General features: G+C 40.1%; 1 protein-coding gene across 4 annotated transcripts in view; it reads left to right on the top strand.

Annotated features, from left to right (window-relative positions):
• Positions 1–22,191, top strand: part of CTNNA3 (catenin alpha 3) — a 458,724-nt gene that overhangs the window by 15,846 nt on the left and 420,687 nt on the right. For all 4 annotated transcript variants that reach the window (XM_032191583.1, XM_032191582.1, XM_032191585.1 and 1 more), the window contains exons 4-5: positions 6,065–6,231; positions 17,836–17,955. In XM_032191583.1, coding sequence (XP_032047474.1) covers positions 6,065–6,231; positions 17,836–17,955 — 287 coding nt within the window. The remainder of the gene's footprint in view (positions 1–6,064; positions 6,232–17,835; positions 17,956–22,191) is intronic.

The following is a 22,191-nucleotide window of genomic DNA, read 5'->3' as shown; positions in this document are numbered from 1 at the left end:
TGCGTGGTGTTTAGCTGCCAGCCGGGTTAAACCACGACAAGCAGAGAAAAGAAATGGAAGATGTATTTAATACATCTGATGTACTAGTGGCTCATCTAATGTCTTTAGAAACAGGGGTGTGGTTATGGCTTCACTGACTATAGTCTTGACTAACAGTGTCAGTATATGAGATTTTGGTCTCAAATTCAGTTGACTTTTGTTAGTGACATCTGAAAGCAAGTTTTGCTATGATGGATGGTAGGCATATTCCCTGAATAAGTCTAGTTTGTTTCTGTTAACCTCTGGAAAGTTTTACAGAGGAGTGATAGTCTCGAAGGTGATCACCTTAATGCAGAGGTGGGAGCATCAGGCAGACAGCAGCGGGGAACAGAGGCATGCCCACACTCCGGAGCACAGTGCAGGACCCAGTAATGGCCATAAACCAGATGGCAGCGTTGGACCTGTGCATGAAAATGAAGCCGACAGTGGCATGGGACCAAGGCATGGGACTAGACAACCCCAGGGTTCAGCACCCTGGCCAGAAAACATCCCGGACGGAAGGCATCCCGTTTGGGCAGTCCCGAGCAAGGACTGGCTTAGCCTTCTGCCCAAAACCGTGGAGCCCATGGAGCTGGACCAGATGTGGAGGAACGGATGGAAGTGGATCCACCTTTGCCAGGACAGGCCTGGGACTACTGCCGCATGTCTTTGTGCTCTGCCATCCAAGAGCACCAACAGCATCGCAGGAGTGCCCAGCGAGCCCTCTACTCGTTGCTCAGGCTCCATCGCAAGCATTAGCTTGGAGCCACCAAACACCACGGACATCCCGCAGGCTTGTCTGCAAGATGTCCCAGCAATAAACAGCTCTTGCCGATTCTCAGGGGTTGTGTGAGTGCTTCTTTTGGGGGGGAATGGGCTAAAGTTGCAGCAGGGGAGGTTTAGTTTGGATATTAGGAAGAACTTCTTTACCGAAAGGGTTGTCAGGCATTGGGATGGGCTGCCCAGGGAAGTGGTGGAGTCACCACCCCTGAAGGTCTTGAAAAGACGTTTAGATGTAGAGCTCAGGGATATGGTTTAGTGGGGGACTTGTTAGTGTTAGGTCAGAGGTTGGACTTGGTGATCTTGGAGGTCTCTTCCAACCTAGGTGATTCGGTGATTCATTAAACAAGTCACAAGGCAGGCCTGTGTAGGCTGTTGATAGTCTGCATCACACAGGAGTCCAGTAGTCTGGTAACTGCCAGGATTTCCTGGTGATCTGGTTTGGTGCAGCTTTGTTACAGAGCACTCATGTCCATATTTTTATTCTAAAATAATGTATTAATACCAACTATAAATATTCAGAAAAAAAAACTTGCCATTGGATTTCATGTTTACTGCATTTCAGACAATTGCCTTCTGACTCATACTATGTTGTAAATTAATTGTAAAATAATTGACACCTGTAAGTTCAGACATGAACACTTCTGACATTAAACATCAGGCTTTAATCAGTGTCCCAATTCTTAAGCTTAATCAATTTTAAGACAAAACAGTGATGCAATTTATACGGAGAAACACTGTCTTAGGAATTTATGTTAAATTCCAGTGTCATACTTGCATTTACATTAAGGTGCGATTCTATTATATTTTTCAAGCAGTTGTACAGGCGTAACTGAAATGTTTGGTATTTATTGCCATTGCTTACTGACTATATATGGTCAGAGACACAACAGTTGTTGCCTCTGTTGTTTCCATCTATTGCAGTGTCAGTGTTACATGGGTTTAGCTGTTATCGTGTCTCAAGTGTGTTCCTAGATAAGCCTTACATCACACATAGTGGATTGAAAGCATGTTACTTGTTAGACTTGTATTTTGAGCTTTCAGTTACCTTCCAGGAGGAAATGGTGTGTAGCGGGGATGGGACACACTTTTCAAATGTCCATATTTAGTTTCCTTTGACAGCAAAAAGGGAAGCATCACATTGGCAGAGAATAAACTACCATTCACAGATTAAGGAAAAAAAAAAAAAAAAGAGAAAAAATGGGGAGGGCACTGTAAGGGTATTTACCAAAGAAAGGGGATAACGCTGACTTCTGTTATACTGTATTCTTACCCCTCCCGCCCCCCCCCCCCCCCAAAAAAAAAAAGTTAATGGGTTTTGCTTTTTCATCCTACATTAAGAGGTACATGTATGCCTTGCATCTTGGGGACTTTGATTCTTGGAGGCAGAATTTAGAAAAGTGGCTTCAAAATCATCTGTGGTGTACACTTGTTCAGTGTACCCTAGCAGAAAAGCTTCTGCCAGCTCCGTCACTGGGCTCGGATGTCCCCGAGTATGAAAAGGGAAATGAAGAGGTTGGTGTAAGGCATGTGGGGGGTGCGTGTGGTAGCTTTGATTACACATTAGGAAGAGCAGTATGAAATGTGGAAGTAGAACTTCCTAATATACAGCAGTAAAATAGTTGCAATACAACAGAATACAGTGGGGTAAGAGCCTCTGGCAGGAGAAAAATGTCCTGTAATGTCTACTGTAAGACATTGCGACAAGGTGATTTATCATGGTATTGAATATTTAGAATATGCAGGAGGTATCCATCTGCTTGGCTTTGACACTGTTGGTGCTAGTTTCAGCTGCCTGACTGTAGCAGATAAAGATGATATCTGGGGGAGCAGAACAGGTGATCATATGGCCCAGGAATATTTTTTCATCTTTTCTTTTTAGAAGGTGTGAGTTTCGTGTTCTGATGTGATGCTGATTCCTAGCCTTCTCTGGTTTCTGCAGGCATAAGCAGAATGCTAGTGTAAATCAAGGTTTGTAAGTTTTCAGTTGTTAGTATAAGCCACTGATTTTTCTCGTTTGAGACTAGAACTCCTAATGACAAATGGCTTTTGAAGTACTTAGAGAGGAATCACTACTGAAAGACCTGCTGCTACAAGATATGCAGACAGCAGCAGTCATACAGGTATTTATTCATCTGAGTTTAATAGCCAGAAGACTGATCCCTGTTTTAGATGTAGCTGGAAGAAGTTCGTATTTTTATGGTCCCCAAACACATGGTAATTACTGTTACATAAACAAAAACATCATTCAATAGTATTTTAAAAACACAGAAAACCACACTTGCTGCGAATCTACCTGTTGGAAAACTGAGCATGGAAGAACATGTTTTGATGCTTAATGTGTTTTCCTATCCCAGGGAATATCAGATTTGAAATCCTCTCCTTTTACTGGCTCCAGTACCTGCTTCCCTTCTTCCTTTAGTTCATGGGCTCCGTTTGACAGCTGTGTTTATTGGGGACTGTAAATCCACCAGCCTTAAGGGCGTGCTTCATGGGAGTGGGTGACAGGACTTTCTTGGCAGCAATATCTCCTTGTGGGAGGACACAAGAATGATGTCTGATTCACTGCATTCCATGTGGATTTCACAGTGCTACACACCAAAGGAGAAAGCTAGATGTAAAAATAGAAGGATGTGATGTTTAGGGTTAAATAGAAGAAAGAAAATAAATTCAAAGAAGTAAAACAATAAAGCATTATTTTGATGGTTTTGTCTAAAACAAGGAAGAGCATTTAGCTGTTGCCTGAGCATCATCTGGAGCACTATCTCCAAGGGGTGCTCACCAACTGCAGGAAGTGGCATTACTGCAAGTCTCTGTACAGACAGCCTGCCCTTGACTAGCAGCCCAGCAGATGTGTGTACCTTAGGTGTACCTTAGTCAGCAGTTTGCTGGCAGGCTCACTTATTTGTAAAGGTATTTTCAAGTAATTTTTTTTTTTTTTTTTTGGTGCTAGAGAAAGTGCATGGGTGTACTAAAAAAACAAAACAAACGAAACTTGCGGCTGAGCAGTATTTTCACCTTTCCCTGTGCCTGAGCATAGACTTATTTTTTTCATTTTTGGTATGCATATGCACAAATAACATTTGACAGCAGCAGTCAGTAGCTGATCAGCTTATGGTAGTAACACTGTTTACTTTAGGAATCATCTATCTGTGTGTGTTATGCTGTGCCTTGGAGGTATCTGATTTCCATTAATTACGTAGTTAAGATGTATCCTGACTTCAGTCTTCTCAATTTCTTTTCCCTTGAATGTCTGAAATAGCTGAAATCCTATGAATACTTCATCTTTTTGCTTCCCTATTTATGCTACTAAATTAGCACTCTGTCACTGGTGTTTCATTGTTTGTGACAAATATAATTAGGGAAGAAATCTGCTTGATGGGATTTACAATAAAATGGATTAAATTGCATTGAACTGTCATGCTGTCTACAGCATTTTAAGAAATTTCTAACGTCTTGGTGTTGGAGCTGTCATTTCCTGCTGCTTGTATATTCATAGTTCCTCTCTTCCTAGACTGCATCGGAACTGTATTTTGGGATCGTGGTCCCTTCAGCATCTTATACTTGTTCATCTGGTTGTCCCAGCTTATGTCCAGCTTGTTCTAGGGGTTTGTGTTTCAGATCCTTCTGATTTTGCTCACTCATTTGTCAGTGGTGAATTAGATCCAACCTGAATAAAGAATAAAGTTCCATGTGACTGACACCACTCAATTTCAACCTTGGCTGGAGTAATTCCGTATTGCAAATGTCCATGTAGTCTAACTCTTGACTCATGCCTGTGTAGTGCAAAAAGAAGAAAATAGTTGAAATGGATGTGAAACGAGTTGTAAGCGTGGCCTGAAGCCATGTGCTTTATGAGTCCTGTGGGGCTAAAATGTTGTGTGGTAGTGCTCTCTAGGATACCTTTTCTTACAAATTAATAGTAAAAAAAAAAAGCAGGTAAATTTGCGTGTCTTGCAAACAGGACTACTATTTTAAACATAAAGGATGTTTTAGATGTTTCAGTTCCAACTCTTACCCTTTTCTTCCTGAAACAAAGTAGTAGCTTAGGGACTTCTTCAGCACACAAAGAACATTGAGATACTTACAAACGGGGGAAAAAAAAGAGAAGCAGGAAAACAAATAAACCTGTTGCAGTGCTGAGAACCACATTTCCCAAATTTGAGACCGTTGGCACACTCATGACAACAACATCCAAAATGTGTTTGGGTTTTCTTCTCAATGCATTTGAAGTGTTGTGGCGAGGAGCTGGATCCGTAGAAACAAACCAACTAAGTTGGGAGCTGCCTAAGGCAGTTGACACAAATATGTCTGAGTAGGAGGGTATGTATTAAATATTCACCTGTTTGTGCTGCGTTGTGGCTTCTCGCTTCATTTGGCATGCTGTGCAGTCACTGGAGTATTCAGTAAGAGCTGGATGTCAAGGATGAGAAGGTGGTCTGGTCTCGATTTTTCAAAGCTTAATGAAAGGCGTGGCTATTGGGACAATAGAAGATAAGGTTTGTGGTGTGCATAGAGTTAATTTAAGATCAATATTTTTCTTGCTACTTACTAGCAATTATTTAATTTTGGACATACATGGAATTGAATTAAATGTTTGATTTAATGAAGAAGACAGGAGGGGGAGAATTTGGATGTTTATGTGCTATCCCAAGACCTTTGAATGGTTTGTGTGGGGTTTTATTTTCTTCGAAGACTGAATACTGACAGGAACACAATGTGCATTTAAATCTGGTTTGGGAAACTTCATGTTGTAGAGCTGTATGTTATTATCTACTTGGCATAGTTGCTAGCCTCATTGCTTAGATTTAATATATTTTATGTTGGTGTCAGATGTTTGGGTATATAAGATTTTCATTCTGTTAACTTTTATTTATAATGAGAAAGGTAGTATTTGACTCTCGTCTGTGACCCAGAATTATTTAACAGTAAGGAGAGCAAAGTATGTAATGGTATAAAAAGCAGGGACTAGAGCAGTTTAACACAGAGCCCCTGGCCTTGTTGTGTACAGTTAAGATTCATAGTGATTTCCAAAGGAGTTATTTCAGAATTAAATGATTCAGAAGAACAGAAAGGCAACATCATTCAGAATGAAGCATATTCTGCTGATCTACAGTAATTGACCTTCACTCCAAGGCATGAAGGCAAGAAAAATATACCAGATTTTTTGTTAATAGTTGTGAGTTGCCATATAACTTACTGAGTTTTAACTATTTTTTCCAGAGTTTTTCAATATAATCTAAGTAAATTTGTCTTCATTTTGCAGGTCAAGCCTTGAAGGTATCAGCAGAGGCATTTACCAGTGATCCCTGCTATCTTCCTAAGAGGCAGGCTGTTGTCCAAGCAGCACGATCTCTTCTTACAGCTGTCACACGGCTTCTTATTCTGGCAGATATGGTTGATGTGGCATACTTACTGGAACATCTGACTGTGGTGAGTAGAAGTTGACTTAACTAACTGGGTCATCTTTTATTTTCCTGGCACTCTGTACACAAATGTTAGTCCCATTCTTCTTTTCCCTTATAAAACTAACCCATGTTTGTTACCATTACTTAATTAGGCAAAATAACCACAACTCTGTTCACAATTCAACATCAGAATACTTTCCTGTCTACTTAAATGTGAGTTCCTTTAGTGTCAACCATAGTTTTCCTTGTGACTTCAACATTACCAGATTGTGCCTCTGACTCCCAAAATGCTACTCAGTTTCTTCTCTGGCTGCTTATTGCACTCTGTCTGGTGTGTGTATTGTCTGGGAAGAGCAAGGAAATATTCTACTCCTGCTCCTTTTTTTTTTTTTTTTCTAGCATCTTCAGTAATGAGTGATAGACTGCTTAAAAAAATCAAAGTTCGATTGTTTTCATAATGCTTCAGAATGGAGGCTGTTAGTCAGTACCACTGCTTTGAACAGTACCTCATTGCCACAAGAGGATGCAGTGACTTAATTGTAGTTGTTTGAGGATGGGGGATCAAAATTTATCTCCCAATCAAGATAGGAAGAAGTGTTGCTTCATTCTACAGTATTTCATAATAAAGCAATGTTTCGTGGATTTCAGTGCTTCATTTGAAACATCCAGCTTGGACAATTGCTAGAAGTGCAGCACAGGCTAAATGAGTACTGTCTTGCAGAAAAGTTTATGTTGTTATATACATGTGAAATTCTCCAGCTATAAGACGGTGCCGTGTCTTTGGTACTGCTTGTGGAAAAAAAAAAAATTAAATGATATTTTTCATTGGTTGCCATTCCATTTTTATGTATGTGTTTTCATTATGCTAGATGCACCCTTCTAAAATGCTTTGAGTATGTTTTATATAAGAGAACTAAAATTGAGCTGTCTTCTTTCCTGGAGTTTCAGTATTTCTAAACAACCCTATAATTCACTTCTTGATTTTCGTTTGAAAATGAGAACCAACTATAATTGGAAATCAAAAGAATGCAAAGAATCATTCAGAGAAACTCCAACACTGTAAGGATTACAATTAAGTTATCTTTCTCTTCTATACTTTAATTTAGTTCTTTTAATAGGAGTAAGAACTAAATTCCTCACCTAAGTCTTATCATAATAAATTAGTGTGGCATAACACTCCAAAATGCCTGTGTAAAAGGACTCACCCTAGTCCTGGGAAGATGGTACATTTCTGTGCTTATTTGGTCTCTGCTCTGGCTGTTGAACATACCAACAGTGGTATTAGTTGTAATGGTTTCTTTTTATGTTGACATCTAATTAGGAAACGGACTTAGAAGATTTACAAGTAGGTTTAGATTAGATTTAGAAGATTTGGAAGACTTAGAGGTAACTTCAATGTATGCTACCGAACCGCCTTCAAATGGTAAGAGCTTTTAAATGCCAACCAACTGAGCCAGATTTAAATAAAACTGAAGTACTTAATGATTCTTAATTTTGCTCTTTTTGGAGTTCTTAACTTCGATAATTGTCAGTCAGAACTCCCTTAGGAATTCCTTTTTTTCTTCAGTATAGGCTTGCTCCAGTAAAAAGGCATTATATTCAGTGGCCATAGCACAGAAAATACTTCGTATTTGCTGTATCAAGTCTGATGTTCTCAGTGTCTACAGGTTCATATGACTTGAATATCAGCTTTCTTTAAAAAAAAAAAAGTCATTAGCAGTTTCCCTTTGAATTTCGTATAAGGTTTTAATGCTTAATGCTCAGACCATTTTATCCTTCTCTTCACAAAGACAAGAATGTTACAGCTGTTATTAATCCTTTGAGAAGAGATTAGAATTTTAATTGCTTTTTTATTTCCCTGTCTCTGAGCTCTGTAATTGTCATAAAATCAAGATGTTTAAAGGACTGAGCCAAAATTAACTTAAAAAATGGGGAAAATAAAAAATAATTGAATTATAATAATGAAATGAAAACTCTAACCAGGGATTTTTTTTGTTTGTATATATAAAATGAAAGAAGGTAATCCAGCATTACGAAAGATCTCTGTAGAATATTAATTAAATCTCATTCAATGTGAAATATTTAATAGGGCATTATTTATGTATGTTATTTTTTAAACCCATTTATCAAAGTGCTGAAAGTTTTTAGTCTTGCTCATTCAGTAAATCTGGTTAATTGCAGCACTGTCATTCAAAACATTTAAAAACTTGCTTACTTTTACTGACAGTACAGTCTGGGTTTTCAAACTTCAATTTCCTCTGTAATCTTAGAACAAGAATAGCAAGGAAACAATGACAATGTGACTAGCTGTTAGATAAAGGCTCTTCTAGTGTTACCTGTCACATCTGCCATTCTAAATGTGCCTAAGAAAAAAGATGAACCTCAGCTACTTCCAGTTGGTAGCTTTTAAAACTATTGTGCTATCTGTGCAGACTCACAGAATGGTTGGGGCTGGCAGGGATCTCTGGGTCCGTCTGGGCCAACCCATGCTCAAGCAGGGCCACCCACAGCAGGTTCATCAGGGCCATGTCGAGGTGGCTTTTGACTATCTCCAACAAGGGAACCTCCACAACCACTCTGGGCAGCCTGTGCCAGTGCTCAGTCACCTCCCCAGCACAGAAGTGCTTCTGGTGTTTAGAAGGAACCTCTTGTGTGCCCATTGCCTCTTGTCCTGGCACTGGGCACCACTGAAAAGAACCTGACTGTCCTCACTGCACCCTTTCTTCAGGTATTACAGACATTGAAGAGATCCCCCCGGAGCCTTTTCATTTCTTGGCTGAAGTCCCATCTCTCACAGTCTTCTCTTGTAGGAGAGGTGCTCCAGTCCTGTAGTCATCTTTGTGGCCCTATGTTGGACTCTTTCCAGTGTGTCCATGTCTCTCAAACACATTGTTCAGACTTGGGACCATTTTTTAATTTTATGTAATAAAATCTTACTGTTAAGCAGAATGTAATGATGAAAAACCTAATTTTAGTCACAAAAATATCGAAATGCTGCCTTTAAAGTATAAACTTAGTCAGCTTAGTTGGAAGAATTTGATAACCCTGTCAAGAATTTCACTCCAAATGAAAAAATGTCCAACACCATACCATTGTGTACATGAGAATCTTTTATGAAATTTCATTAATAAAGTAGTAATAATTTTGGTTTAATTCTCTGAAATCTCCACCCAGCAAAGAGGATATAAAATAAAGCATGTCAGAGTCAGCACAAAGCTTCAGTGAACGATTGTATTTGAGCATAGCACGTTTATAGCCATTTGTGGAATTTGCAGCCTAATAAGAGTATGATGGTGCAGTACAAATGCTTATTTTAATTAAACTGGACTGAGAAAATGAAGTGCATCACAGTGATGAGAATAGTCGGTTTCTTTAAACAAGTTTTGCCTGTTTAAATAGTTGTCCACATGGGATTTCCCTTACTTAGGTTGGAGTTGGAAGTCTAATCAAAACTGAGTTGTGCAAAGTGTAGTCAGACAAAGGGCAATTTCACAGATCTCACTCTTGAATTCAGAGCTGCATTACCAGCCCCATTCATTACGGTTAGTGATGCTCAATATCTAATTAAGTGAATTAAGAGACTAATGGAACTGCTTGAATTTATTGATCAAGGGAGAACAGCAAGACAGTAACAAGTTCTGACTGTTTCATTCAAAGTGCATTGGCAGTCCGTCTTTCTCTTATCTATTTCACTTCAGGCTGAGCCAGCATGTTTTGTTTACCTCTTTCCTTGTCTTGTCGTGCTTGTAGATGAACTGTTTAAGTCTTCATACTTCTCACAAACACCTCAGACAGTGCAATCTTTGTAAAATGTTTGCTTATAGTTATTTAAAACTATTACCAGGAAAAGAAGGGCTACAGATGAGAAGCAACTTGGGAACTTGGGCACTGGGGGTATGGTACTGCCTGTTCCTCCCTTCCCTGCAGGGTATCCATCAGCATTAAAGATGTTGTGAGAAACATTATGGTGGCATAAAAGAAGAGAGGCAACCCATTCTTCTGGTTAAGGTGTTTGGCTTGACTTCCATAACTTGCATGAGCTTGCATAAGCTTTATACAGACTGTTGCTGCAACCCAGGTATAAGGGGAGGGGAATTGAAAAAAACAGGGCTTACTTTGAATGGATAGGGCTTGCTCTAAGTAAGGTAGAACTTCTCTGGATTGTTTTAACATAAATGTTATGGAAGATGCTATTTATTGTTTTTTCATCAAAATCACTGTAAAGCTGCGCGGTTATTTCCCCATGAAGAAAGCTTAAGAATAAAGCTTAGGGATAACTATGATGCAGATGTTATTTGTACAATGGGTCAATGTGGAATGCATGCAGTTCCCACAAGTACAACCAAGTGTGAGAAATCAGTGTTATGTCTGGTGATGATGAGGTTTGAAAAGTATTTTGAGAAGGTTGCAAGGTGGGATATTAGTAGCTGGCTGCTTTTATTTATTTATTTGGACTATGTAGCCGTCTGCATGCTCTAGTCAGGGACCTAGGACTCCATTGTGGTAGCCTGTCTTTGAGCTGATCATGAAAAAAGAGCATTTCTGAATTTTCTTCTGAGTAGTTATAATTGTTCTGCTGCTACGGCAACACTTTCATTGAAGTGCAGTGCTTTATAAGAGAGTAATACAGGAGTGACACTGTGAAATTTCCTTCTTTGAGTGTTAATCTTGGAGGGCAAATTCTGGATTAGTGAAAAAGAACTTGGAAGTTCAGTTTCTCTTGGCAAATTATTTATTGGTAGTAAAGTAATGAAGTCAATTTAATGCAGAATAGCTTGTCTGATCAACAATTATTTGTATCTCAAGCATGCACAGATCATTCTGATCCAGAGAAATTTATTTTATAACTTCCCTGGAGGCAGATAAAAGGAAGCGCATGCAAAGCAAACAGTATCTGCTTTATCATCAAAATGCATGTCTTCAGACCCTCCTAAAATGAGAGCAAAATTATGACATTTCCTGAATGAAGGAGGCGGTGTGACACTCTCCATAAACATCCACACATAGGCACCTTGCCCATTCCATTACAGCAAAATATTGAGAACTATCTTTCATAAATGTCTGCATTTAGTAATTGGAATTTTAGAGAGGTTTTTGACTATTTTTCCAGCCATATCTCCTGGTGATATAAAATAGTCTATTTAGTGTTATTTAGTCTTCTAAAGTAGCAGTATATATTGAAACAGGAAGGCTTTTTTAATGAACTGCTTCCTTGTGTCAGAATGGAAACTAAATTTGCTTTTCTTCCTTAATTCATCAATATTAAAAGAGATTTAACAGATGAACAAAACAGTTCAGTGCTATTTTGCTGCCCTGCAATACAGAAGATTGAAATTTTGAACGGCAAACTCTGTTTAACTTCTGTGAGTCATTCCTCCTTTTTATATCAAATAATGAACTGGCTTTTGCAGCACTGGCCCTAAAGGTGAGCGAGGCCCATATTGAGAGCAATGGGAAGTGATTGTCCCCCTGTACTCGGCTCTGGTGAGGCCGCACCTCGAGTACTGTGTTCAGTTTTGGGCCCCTCGCTACAAGAAGGACATGGAGGTGCTTGAGTGGGTGCAGAGAAGGGCAACGAAGGTGGTGAGGGGCCTGGAGAACAAGTCCTACGAGGAGTGGCTGAGGGAGCTGGGCTTGTTCAGCCTGGAGAAGAGGAGGCTCAGGGGCGACCTTATCGCTCTCTATAGGTACCTCAAGGGAGGCTGTAGCGAGGTGGGGGTTGGTCTGTTCTCCCACGTGCCTGGTGACAGGACGAGGGGGAATGGGCTTAAGTTGTGCCAGGGGAGTTTTAGGTTGAATGTTAGGAAGAACTTCTTTACTGAAAGGGTTGTTAGACATTGGAATAGGCTGCCCAGGGAAGTGGTGGAGTCACCATCCCTGGAAGTCTTTAAAAGACGTTTAGATGTAGAGCTTAGGGATATGGTTTAGTGGGGGACTGTTAGCGTTAGGTCAGAGGTTGGACTTGGTGATCTTGGAGGTCTTTTCCAACGTAGGTGATTCTGTGGAGTCAAGGAAGCGCAGCAGGCCATGTCAGCTTCCTGTCTTAGCTGGATGCCCATGCAGGTGACACTGCAGGTATGTGGTTTGTCAAATAGCATCACTGGCAAATTGAAGTATTACCTGCTGCCTCCCACACCTCTTTGTTTGTGGGCATTATGTGGTTATTACCAGAAATAAGACTTTGTACTTCATACTTAATGTTTCCTCCCACAAGTCCAGTTGTAAGCAAATGAAGTACTTTGCATTGCATATTTATGATATGTTTTTGTGACCTGGCCTCTTGTTTAGTTGACAGGCTGTTAATTTTCATGGTGCAGATTGAGATTCCCAGCTGTATCAAGGGAATCCTGTTAAACTTTGAGTGAATTTTGTCCACCTAAGGTATCTGTTTGCTTTTCAAGGATCTGGCTTATGTCAAGTCCTAAACCAGGATGCTTCAGATCCAACTTAGTGACTTGAACCAAAACCTCAGACTGAGCCAAACAAGCTCAAACTTGTCTAGTGCTCAAACTTTCCTTGGGATACCAGAAGGGATACAAGGATGCTAAGTGCTGTTGCAAAGAAACACTATCAAGATGTATTAATTATACTAGATCTTAAAAATCAGGTATCAAGTGCTTTTAATACCATTACTCATTCCATAAGTACTCTTGTTATAAATCTGTTTGCTTGCAACAGCTAAACGAGGTAGCAATACTAAACAATTAAATTAACCTTTTACAGAAAAGTGCAGAGCTAAGCTACAACATTCAAAGAGTGTAAAGTTTATTGAATTGAAGAAATCAATTTGAATAAAGACTTTAAATATCAAAATTTTAGTATAATTTCCTGCTGAAGCATTATGCAGATACTTTGTGTACGCTTCAGCCTCTTTTCTTTGAACCCATTGCCTGATTTTCATCACATAAAGCAGATCAGAGATTCCAGGGCTTGTGAAAATAGGAGGGTGGATAGTGAAGGAAAAACTTCTGCTGCAGATAAAAAGCCTGCAACAGGTGCTAATAAAATCACCACTGGGTTCTCAGGTAGCCCTTGTATATAGCTTGACAGCAGGAAAACCTTTAGTCAGAGCTCACATCTCTTTTTGACATTACATTAAATAACCTGTCAGACTGAAGGAAATTTAGTCCTGATGTTTATAGTAGCCCTTGTTAATTAGTTGGAACCACGATCATCTTCTGTGAGGAGACTGTGGAGTTCTCAACATGCTTATCAGGGTCATCGTACTTAGGAGGCCATAATAATAACAATTCCAGTCCGTCCTCTTTCTGGATTCTCATCGCTCTCTGAGTTGTAGATGGGATTTTTGTGCTTCAGGATCCCTAAAATGGGACTGTAGAAGTTGCCTTGCTTAATTTAGGGCTTCCATTGTGTGTTCGTTTCTGGTCAGGTAACTATTCAACCTTCATTCAGCACCTGAGAGTACTACTGGGGTCATAGTGGCTGGTGTGGTATCCGCTTTGTGGTATTTTTTATTTAGTTCCAGGGTACTTGGCACTAATTTTACAATTGTTGACTTTTTTATTTTGAAAGCAATGTCATAATATTCATCAACTTAATCCATAGATCGTTCTTGTAGGATCACTTCCTGTATTTTGAAAAGATTTAAAGTAATATATAATATGTTTGTGCTGATATTAAGACAATTAACCAGTAATGCCACAGAGAGCAAAATAGTAGTAAAGGAACGCTGCTTCTCAGCTTCCAGAAACTATGGTCAAAGTACTTTGAAAAAGTAACAACAAAAAAAGAGCTTGTGTGGACTGTTCCCCTTAGGGTTGTTTACATTCGGTTATCAGTGAGAAAGAGGAAGAAAATTCTAATACTACTTTTCACCTCTAGACAAAAGTCTTGCCGTGGGTTTTCTTGCCCTTCACCTACAAATAGTAGTTCAGACTGATAGAGGAAAATCCAGATATGGTTAAGATTTAAAGGATATTCTGGTAACTTTTGTATGTCCAAGGCAGTTTTTTTTTTAGTTTTCTTTTGATGTCAGTGAAAAGGGAATATGGATGTTGTCTTAAAGTTGTTGGCATGTTTTTTGAATTTACTTTTGAGTTAAACTTTTCCTCGCATGTTAAGACAGACTTACTCTAATTGGTTAGTTTCTTGAGGCTGGCCATCACACATCTTTTTTCTGTTATTCAAGTATATTATCCCTAAAATTACATGCTTGGTTTGTATTTATTCATCCTTGCTTGCTGGTTCTTGTATCTCTTTCCACATAGCCAAACGCATTATTAATATTCAGGCTGCTTCAGGACATGAGGAATCGAGTGAGCTTGCTAGCAGAGTTCCTGCCAAAGGAAGAATTGGAACTATGGGATTAAGTACATCCTTAAGAGGATGATGATTCTACTGCTCTACTACTTGTCTAATGTGTTGATGAGAAAAAAGACTGCTTTGTAGTAGCTAGTGAGTTTGGGAATCATTTGTGACGCAGTATTGCTCAACCCCATAACAGGGTTCAGGAGCTTTGAGGTAGTTTCTGGAAAAGTATGTCATGGGTTTGAGCTGAGCGAATATGGTGGACTGGGACAGATACATTATGAGCAGTTTACTAGACTCATCAAGGAGCAGTTTTTATTTAATTGTTTAAACTTTACTCCAGTCTTGCTTGCAGATGATGTAATTAAATTGCTTCCACCTTACAGGACACCCTGCTGGAGTGTGAATTGGTGAAAGCAAGCTTTACAAGTTCAAGGATTTCAGAGCATCTCTGGAGCAAAGGGAAAATCTGAGGAGGAAAATGTGAGAGATGATGAAGTTGAACAGAAAAGAATTAAGAGTTGTAGAGTTTATCTTAGCATTTATGTTTTCTCAGCTGTGTTGTTCGAGAATTCAGTGCAGTATATTTTGAATAAGAAAGCGTTATTTTATTTTTTGGCAGTAAACATTTGAACTGCAACTGGAAAGTCTCAAGTTAACCTTGAGTGGTGCTGAATAAGGTGTAGTAAAGTAAATGACAAATCGAAATAAATACTGCTTTGACTTGCTTCTTAGTTTTGAGAGCATTAAGACTGAAATACAGGCCCGCAGCATGTGGAAAACCAGAAGTGGTGACTTGCCTGGGGATTCCAGGATGTGTCTGTCAGTTGCAGATTGCCAGCTGAAATCTGCAGCTGTTCATCCCCAAAGTGGGCCTACTTAGTGGCTGTTGAGCAGTGTCCACACCTGAGGTTTCCTTAAATGCGCACAGAACAAGTAATGCCGTGGAGAAGTCTACATCCGGGTCAGCACTAGCTGCCAAAGCTGCTGTCAGCTTTTAAAGAGGGACTGAAGATGGGTGGAGATTCTCTTTTTTTCTGCTCCTGTGGTTCCTTTTTCCAATTCAATGACTGTAGTGTTAGACAAGGTACACAGAAGTGTGCTGTAGTTGTTACAGCAGTGCTTAGTTTGCCAGAAATGACTGGAAAACAGTTCATTTCTTTGGGTCATCTGCCTCGTTTCCTGGACAGTTCATTTCTTTGGGTCATCTGCCTCGTTTCCCAGACAGTAGTACCACAATCCAACTTACAGTAGGTAATGCACATACAGGCTTTGCAACTGTAGTAAGCTAAGGTAGTATATTGGACAGATGTAGAAAGCATGTAGTTTTTCCTGATGATCAGTGTAAAGATGTGTTTCTAGACTAACTGCTGGTGCTAATTGCTGAGATAACAGAATATTTCTAAACTACTTGTGGCTTTACAGCTGTTACATGCTTGTGTGGAAAAGAAGAATATTTACAGACAGTGAAACAGCAACAGCCAGAGCAGTGATTTCCTGAAGCAGCAAGGAAGCTGTAGCAAAATCAGATATCTGACCTTGTCAAAAAGATAGAATTCCATTTCTGTAACTGCAGGCGTGAATGACTTCAGTCTGCTGTTCTAGGTCTTGGACCTGGAATACTAACAGAGCCATGGGAGGGCAACTTCCTTCCCTGTGCATCGTTTCGTAACCAGTAGAAGAGGTATAATACACCTTTGTCTTTCTGAAGCATCACGTATTAACCCCTGGAGTGCTTGAGAAATCACTTAAATATATCAAGGCTAGGATCAGATAGGGACTGAGATTTCAGCCTGCTCATGTTTTCTTTACCTTAACAGAAGGAATGTGGTTGAAGATGTTTGCTGTTTAGGGTTTTTTAATCGATACACCAATTCATATTTTCTTTCTGCCTTCTTTTAAAATTTGCTTATCTGTGTGTATGTTACTCAAGTGAAGTCTTCATAGTGCTTTTCTCCTCATATAGCAGCTGTTAAATACGGTTTTCACCGAGGACTCAAGAACTATATTATAAACAAGTGGTATGTGGGAAAGCTTTTTTTAAAAAGTAATCTGAAGTATATCTCCTAGAAGAAGAAGACTTATAAAATTGATGTTTTACTTCTTTTTTGTTAGACATGCCTGAATAGGGAAGAGTATGTATATCTTACTACTACTTTATAAGCTCAGGGAGTTGTGTACAAAATACTTCTGTAGCTTTATATCAATGATGTAACAAACATCCTGATCAGACCCTAAAGGATGGATTTTTGATTTGATTGAAATTAAAACTAGAAACAAACAGGTTTTACACTTGCTGTGACCATCTCTGTTGCCAAGTGCCAGAATGTGTGTTGTGTCCAGAAAGTCCATCCAGCAGTCAGACCACATGATGCTTGTGTTCAGGTGTTAGGACCAGGATCTGTTGTGAAGATCAGAGGCTGAGAGGCACCGGTTGTCAGGTCCTTCTCAAATCTCCTGGGTTGTTCTTAGGTTGGTGCCCATGTGCATATCTGGGTTGTCCTTCCATACCTTTTTAGACCTAGCAGATATCAGCGTCCCCATCCTGTCTGAAAGTCCTTTCTAGTCTTTGTCTTTAGTTCTGGATGGCAGTGCAGTTGCTCCTAGGTGGTAGATGCAGTGGGATCCTGGTGACCTACTAATTTATGGGCCATTCTGCAAGCACTTCCCTTACTGTGTTCCTTAGGACTGTCTCTGTGCTGATATCTCCGGTTCTTCTTTCGCACAAATCTTATCCTTTCTGTTGCAGTTCCCTACAGCTGGGTTGGTATTGTTCATCTCTTTGATAAGTACCAGTTCTGTTTTTAGTAATAGTGTGTGTGAAAGAAGTGTTACATTTAAAAGTGAGATTTCAAAGTATGACTGATCTTGTCACAGCTTTCCTGTAGTATCTGAGCACTTTGCCTCAGGTAAGTCTTGAGCCTTGCAGAGTATGGTAAGTAAGTTAACTTGATAGTACCCTGAAAAACAGGATCCACTGTTACGCTTGTTCAAATGAGGAGTTCATGGCCTTCATGAAGCTGCATATGCTTTTTGTTAGCTGGGGGGTGAGAGGGGAAGTATCCGGTAGATTGATAAAGAACTGATCTTTAGAGATCAGGCAGATTGCTAGTGTTTTGTCTTATGTAAGTCTTACCTGTGAAGTCAGTTAGAGGATTTAATTTACTTAAACGGGATATGTGCACTATACTTTGGATAATGGAATTGATTTCAAAGTTGTAGAACTGTGCTTGTGTCTATAAGATGGTACACTTGAAGATGACAGTATTTAGAATATAATCCTTACACACACACAAAAAAAACACTAACAAAAAACAAACCAACAACTGTGTGAGTGATATTTTTTTCTTTACTATCACAGTTTCAAAGAACCTTTGAAATGCTAAGAAATGTGTCCAGTAAGTCTGATCTACAGAAAACCTACCAGAAGTTTCGGAAGGATCTGGAAAATCTTGATTACTTGGCATTCAAACGTCAACAGGTAAGAACATGGAAGCTGGGTTGGGAGACATAAAGCACTGGGCAAAAGCATGGTAGGTGGGAGAAGAAGCATCTGGTAGGGTTATTGTTCTGTCAGTAGGGTTTAATACTTAACGTAATGTGATTGTGAAAGTCAGTAGGAAGGGTGGCAATTCTCTTTAATGCGTAAGGTGTTGGAGTGCGTGGTACTTGATTTCTGAAGATTTCTTTGTTGTAGAGCAAGGTAGGTATGGCAGGTAGGTGAGGCTCTGCTGACTATTAAACTTTGCATTAACATAAAGTGTTTTTATTAAATGGCGTAAAAGTACTGTTTGGATTTTTTTTTTTTTTTTGACTTGGGAAATGAACTTAAATCCACAAAAGTCAATGAAATCAAAGGCTAACTGTACATGCAAACCATCAATTATTTTTTTAGAAATGAATTTACAAGGCTAGATTGCACAAAACAGTGTATACAGTCTTTCACTCATGCTGGTGATATCAAGGTTAAGTCAAATTGTTAACATGTATTTAATCTTGGACATACTTTCTGTAACTTGTGTGATATCTGTGAAATTGTCAGCTCTCATATTATGTCTTAATTTTTGCTTTCTTGGGGGAAAAATAGGCTTTGTGTCTTCCAGATCATATTGATGAAGTGCACTAACATTTCTGTGTGGGTTGTTTTTTTTGATATTTTTCTGAATTCTGTCACTTGGTGTCAGTGTTGTCTAACACTTCACTTGCTTGGAGGCAGATCAGTTCCAGTTGTTTGTATCAGGTAATTGATTTGATAGCTTAAAAAATGAGGTAAGGGCTCAGGGACAGATTGTATGTGAACACATGAATATCTGGTTCTTTAATTGGAGAGATCAAGGAGCAATTTGCTTGGGTGAGTTTTGGAGTTGTGGGAGCTGTTATTCTGGGAGAAATACAGCATATTTCTTTGTGCCCTTGGACATGGGGCTGCTGGCAAGCAAAAGTGTTTCAACTGGCAACTAATGCTAGTTTTAGCCTGTAACGTGGGTTTGTTATTTGATCTCATAGTTATGTCAAGCATAATAAACGTTACATCTGCAAGGGTTTGGAGTGTGTTTCTGAGCCAGGGAAGTGTAAATTCTGTAATTGGTTCTAAGGCTATCACCACACTTTCGTTGGGATTAGCTTTCTCTGGTCTGAATTCTCATTCTGACTTTGCAAAACTCCTCATCATTTTAGGCGATATATATCTGGTTCTCTAGCAGACTCTGAACATGCTTCAGTAACATGCTTCATCTTCAGCAGGGCGTCTTTTCTCCTGATTGCAGATCTTTGCCATTTTTCTTTCCTATCCAGAGTACTTTGAAACCATTTAGAGAATCTCAACATTCTTGTTTAAAATCAGGTATTCATGCATCTCCTCATGCTACTTCTAACATCTTTTTGGTTTGTTTCTGTGTTGGCAGAAGCTTTTGCACTTGTAGGTACTAGAGGTGTATTAGCTATAAAATTACTTCCTGCTTTCAGTCATAGAAGATAAGCTTTTTACTAAGCTGTGCATCTGTACAAAATGAAATACAATGCTATTAAGAAAATAAACTAGGCCAAGGCTGAAATCAGAATAAGTCTAGAAAAGTTCCCTGTATCTCAGTCTGAATTGCATACCTGATCAGTAGCTCTGTGGTTTGGCAACTTTTTTGAATGGTAACTGGTTTTGAGACTGAGATTTTCATCTCAGTAGAACTTTCTGGAGATTGAGCAGAGAGGAATTTGAAAAGCTGCTTCTGTTAGCTACAGAAGACACTTTAAATTGCCTCCTGCTTTTGCAAGAAAGTGATCTCTTTTGAAAAGGTTAAGATTTGCTTTGATTACCTATGGAAAAAGCGCAGATCTAGATCAGGACTGAAGCTGTTCTGAGCTTGGGACTTTCATTACTGTGTTCACGGAGTGTACCTTTAAATGATAACCTATGTTCTCTCTTGTTAGATTAAGGGATATTCATAGCCCTACCGGCAAACTGTTGAGTCACTGTGATCTGTTTGGAGATGAACAGCAGTTGTATACAATACCAGTATGAATCCATTTGTCAAAAAAAAAAATAAATATTTGTTTCACTTTATCCAAAAAAGAAAGATGGAAGCAGACAACTTTCATTCAAAAATAATGTAGTTCTGCAGAGTTGGAAGTTTTCAGATTAGGTGGGAAATTACTTTTTTTTTTTTTTTTTTAAAAAAAAAAAAGGATGTTTAAAATGACCCATTTTGCCTCTGATTTTTAAGTATGGACCAAACTTCTATGAGTGGTAGAAGTCTAAAAGAGACAAATGTGTTTGGAATGATGGCTTATGTTAAATAATATTTAGCTGACAAATCTCAGAATGGAATAGAAGCTCTTGAATTTTCAGATAGCCAACAGATTGCTGACATAAAACTATTTTCAAAATTGTCAACAGTTCAGTTCTGGCTTTCTTCATACAAAAGCCTCAAGTTTGTTAGCAAGTGTTGGTAACTACTCTCAGAGCTTTCAGATTCTAATTTTACAAACAGTCTGAGTAGATGTATGAGTTGGAATGGTACTGGTCAGGGTGGCTAACTTCTTTGGTAATTACAGAGGAGGAATACTGAGGCTTCTTGGAGTCATGCATGTTTCAAGGCAGAGCTGTGTGCGTGACACTTAGTGGTGTGCTCAAAAAGCCTGCAGGATGCTCTCTGATTCTTTTGTGACTTGAACACATGAAGTATTGTTACATGTGTATGCTGGATCTAGATGCTGTTGCTGTGGTGAACTCTTACCATATTCAAGTCTGCTCTACTATGCTGCTGTATGTCAGCTTTCCTTTTTACTGCCAGTGGAAGACACAACTCCATCTCTACAGGCTTGCCATACGTTTCCAACAGATGCCTTATGTAGTGGGTTTATGTGGCAAGGTTTTGGTAGCAGGGAGCCATAGGGGTGGTTTCTGTGAGAAAGATCTAGAAGCTGCCCCATGTTTGGGAAGGGCCCCATTGTTTTCCAGATCCGAGCCAATAAGCGATGTTGTTTTGCGCCTCTGTGAGAGCATATTTAAGACAGGGAAAAAACGCTGCGCCACACAGCAGCCGGGAGAGTCAAGGGAGTGGGAGAACAGCCTTGCACCAAGGTCAGTGTAGAAGGAGGGGGAGAGGTGCTCCAGGCGCCGGAGCAGAAGTCCCCTGCGGCCTGTGGTGAGGACCATGGTGAAGCAGGATGTCCCCCTGCAGCCCATGGAGTACCACGGTGGAGCAGGGTTCCACGCTGCAGCCCGTGGAGGAGACCACGGTGGAGCAGGTGGCCCTGCACCGACGGAGGCTGCCGCCTGTGGAAGACCCCTGCCGGAGCAGATTCCGGGCCGGACCTGTAGCCCGTGGAGAGGAGACCACGCAGGAGCAGGTGATCTGGCAGGAGCTGCTGCCCGTAGGGGAGCCAGGTTGGAGCAGTTTTCTCCTGAGGGATGGACCCCGTGGTACGGACCCATATCTGGAGCAGTTCTGGAAGAGCTGCTGCCTGTGGGAAGCCCACGCCGGATCAGTTCATCAAGGACTGCATCCCGTGGGTGGGACCCCACAGCACAGGGGACGAGAGTGACCGAGAAGGAGCGGCAGAGAAGAAGTGCTGTAGACTGACCATAACCCCCATTCCCCGTTCCCCTGCGCCGCTCGGGGGGAGGAGGTGGAAAAGGGTGGATGGGGGGGGAAGGTGCTTTTGTTTTTTTTTTTTTTTTTTTCCTTTGTTTTCTCACTTCTCTCGCTTGTTAGTTGTAGGCAATAAATCTTACTATCTCCTTATGCCGAGTCTGTTTTGCCCGTTACAATAATTATTGCGTGATTTTCTCGTCCTTATCTCAATCCTTGAGCCCTTTTCACATATTTTCTCCCCATTCCTCTTTGAGGAGGGGGAGTGAGAGAGCGGCTGTGGTGGAGCTCGGCTGCCCACTCGAGCGGAACCACGACACCTTATTAGCCAAGTCACTTGGAAGCATGCTTACCTCGGGTCAGGTGAAGATAAAATGCAAATAAAACATTTATACTCAACAGCCGAACATAGGCAGACCTCTTGAAAATGTTGATGAATGATGCAGCTGAAGAAATGCACCAAGCTATTTGCTGGTTACTGCAGACCCACTCTTAGCCCTGGCATGGGCTTTTGGTTTACGTGCCTTTTATTCTCCCCATTCTGCCATTTATGTGACCCTACGTAGAGATAGTTCAGCGTGCTAAAATGCTTTTTGGTGATCTCATTATTTTGTTACTCGCTTAAATTG

This window comes from Aythya fuligula, chromosome 7 (assembly GCF_009819795.1).
Source record: "Aythya fuligula isolate bAytFul2 chromosome 7, bAytFul2.pri, whole genome shotgun sequence".
In the NCBI taxonomy this organism is placed as follows: domain Eukaryota; kingdom Metazoa; phylum Chordata; class Aves; order Anseriformes; family Anatidae; genus Aythya; species Aythya fuligula.
Note: the sequence above shows the minus strand (reverse complement) of the source record. Positions and strands in the feature narration are given on the sequence as shown.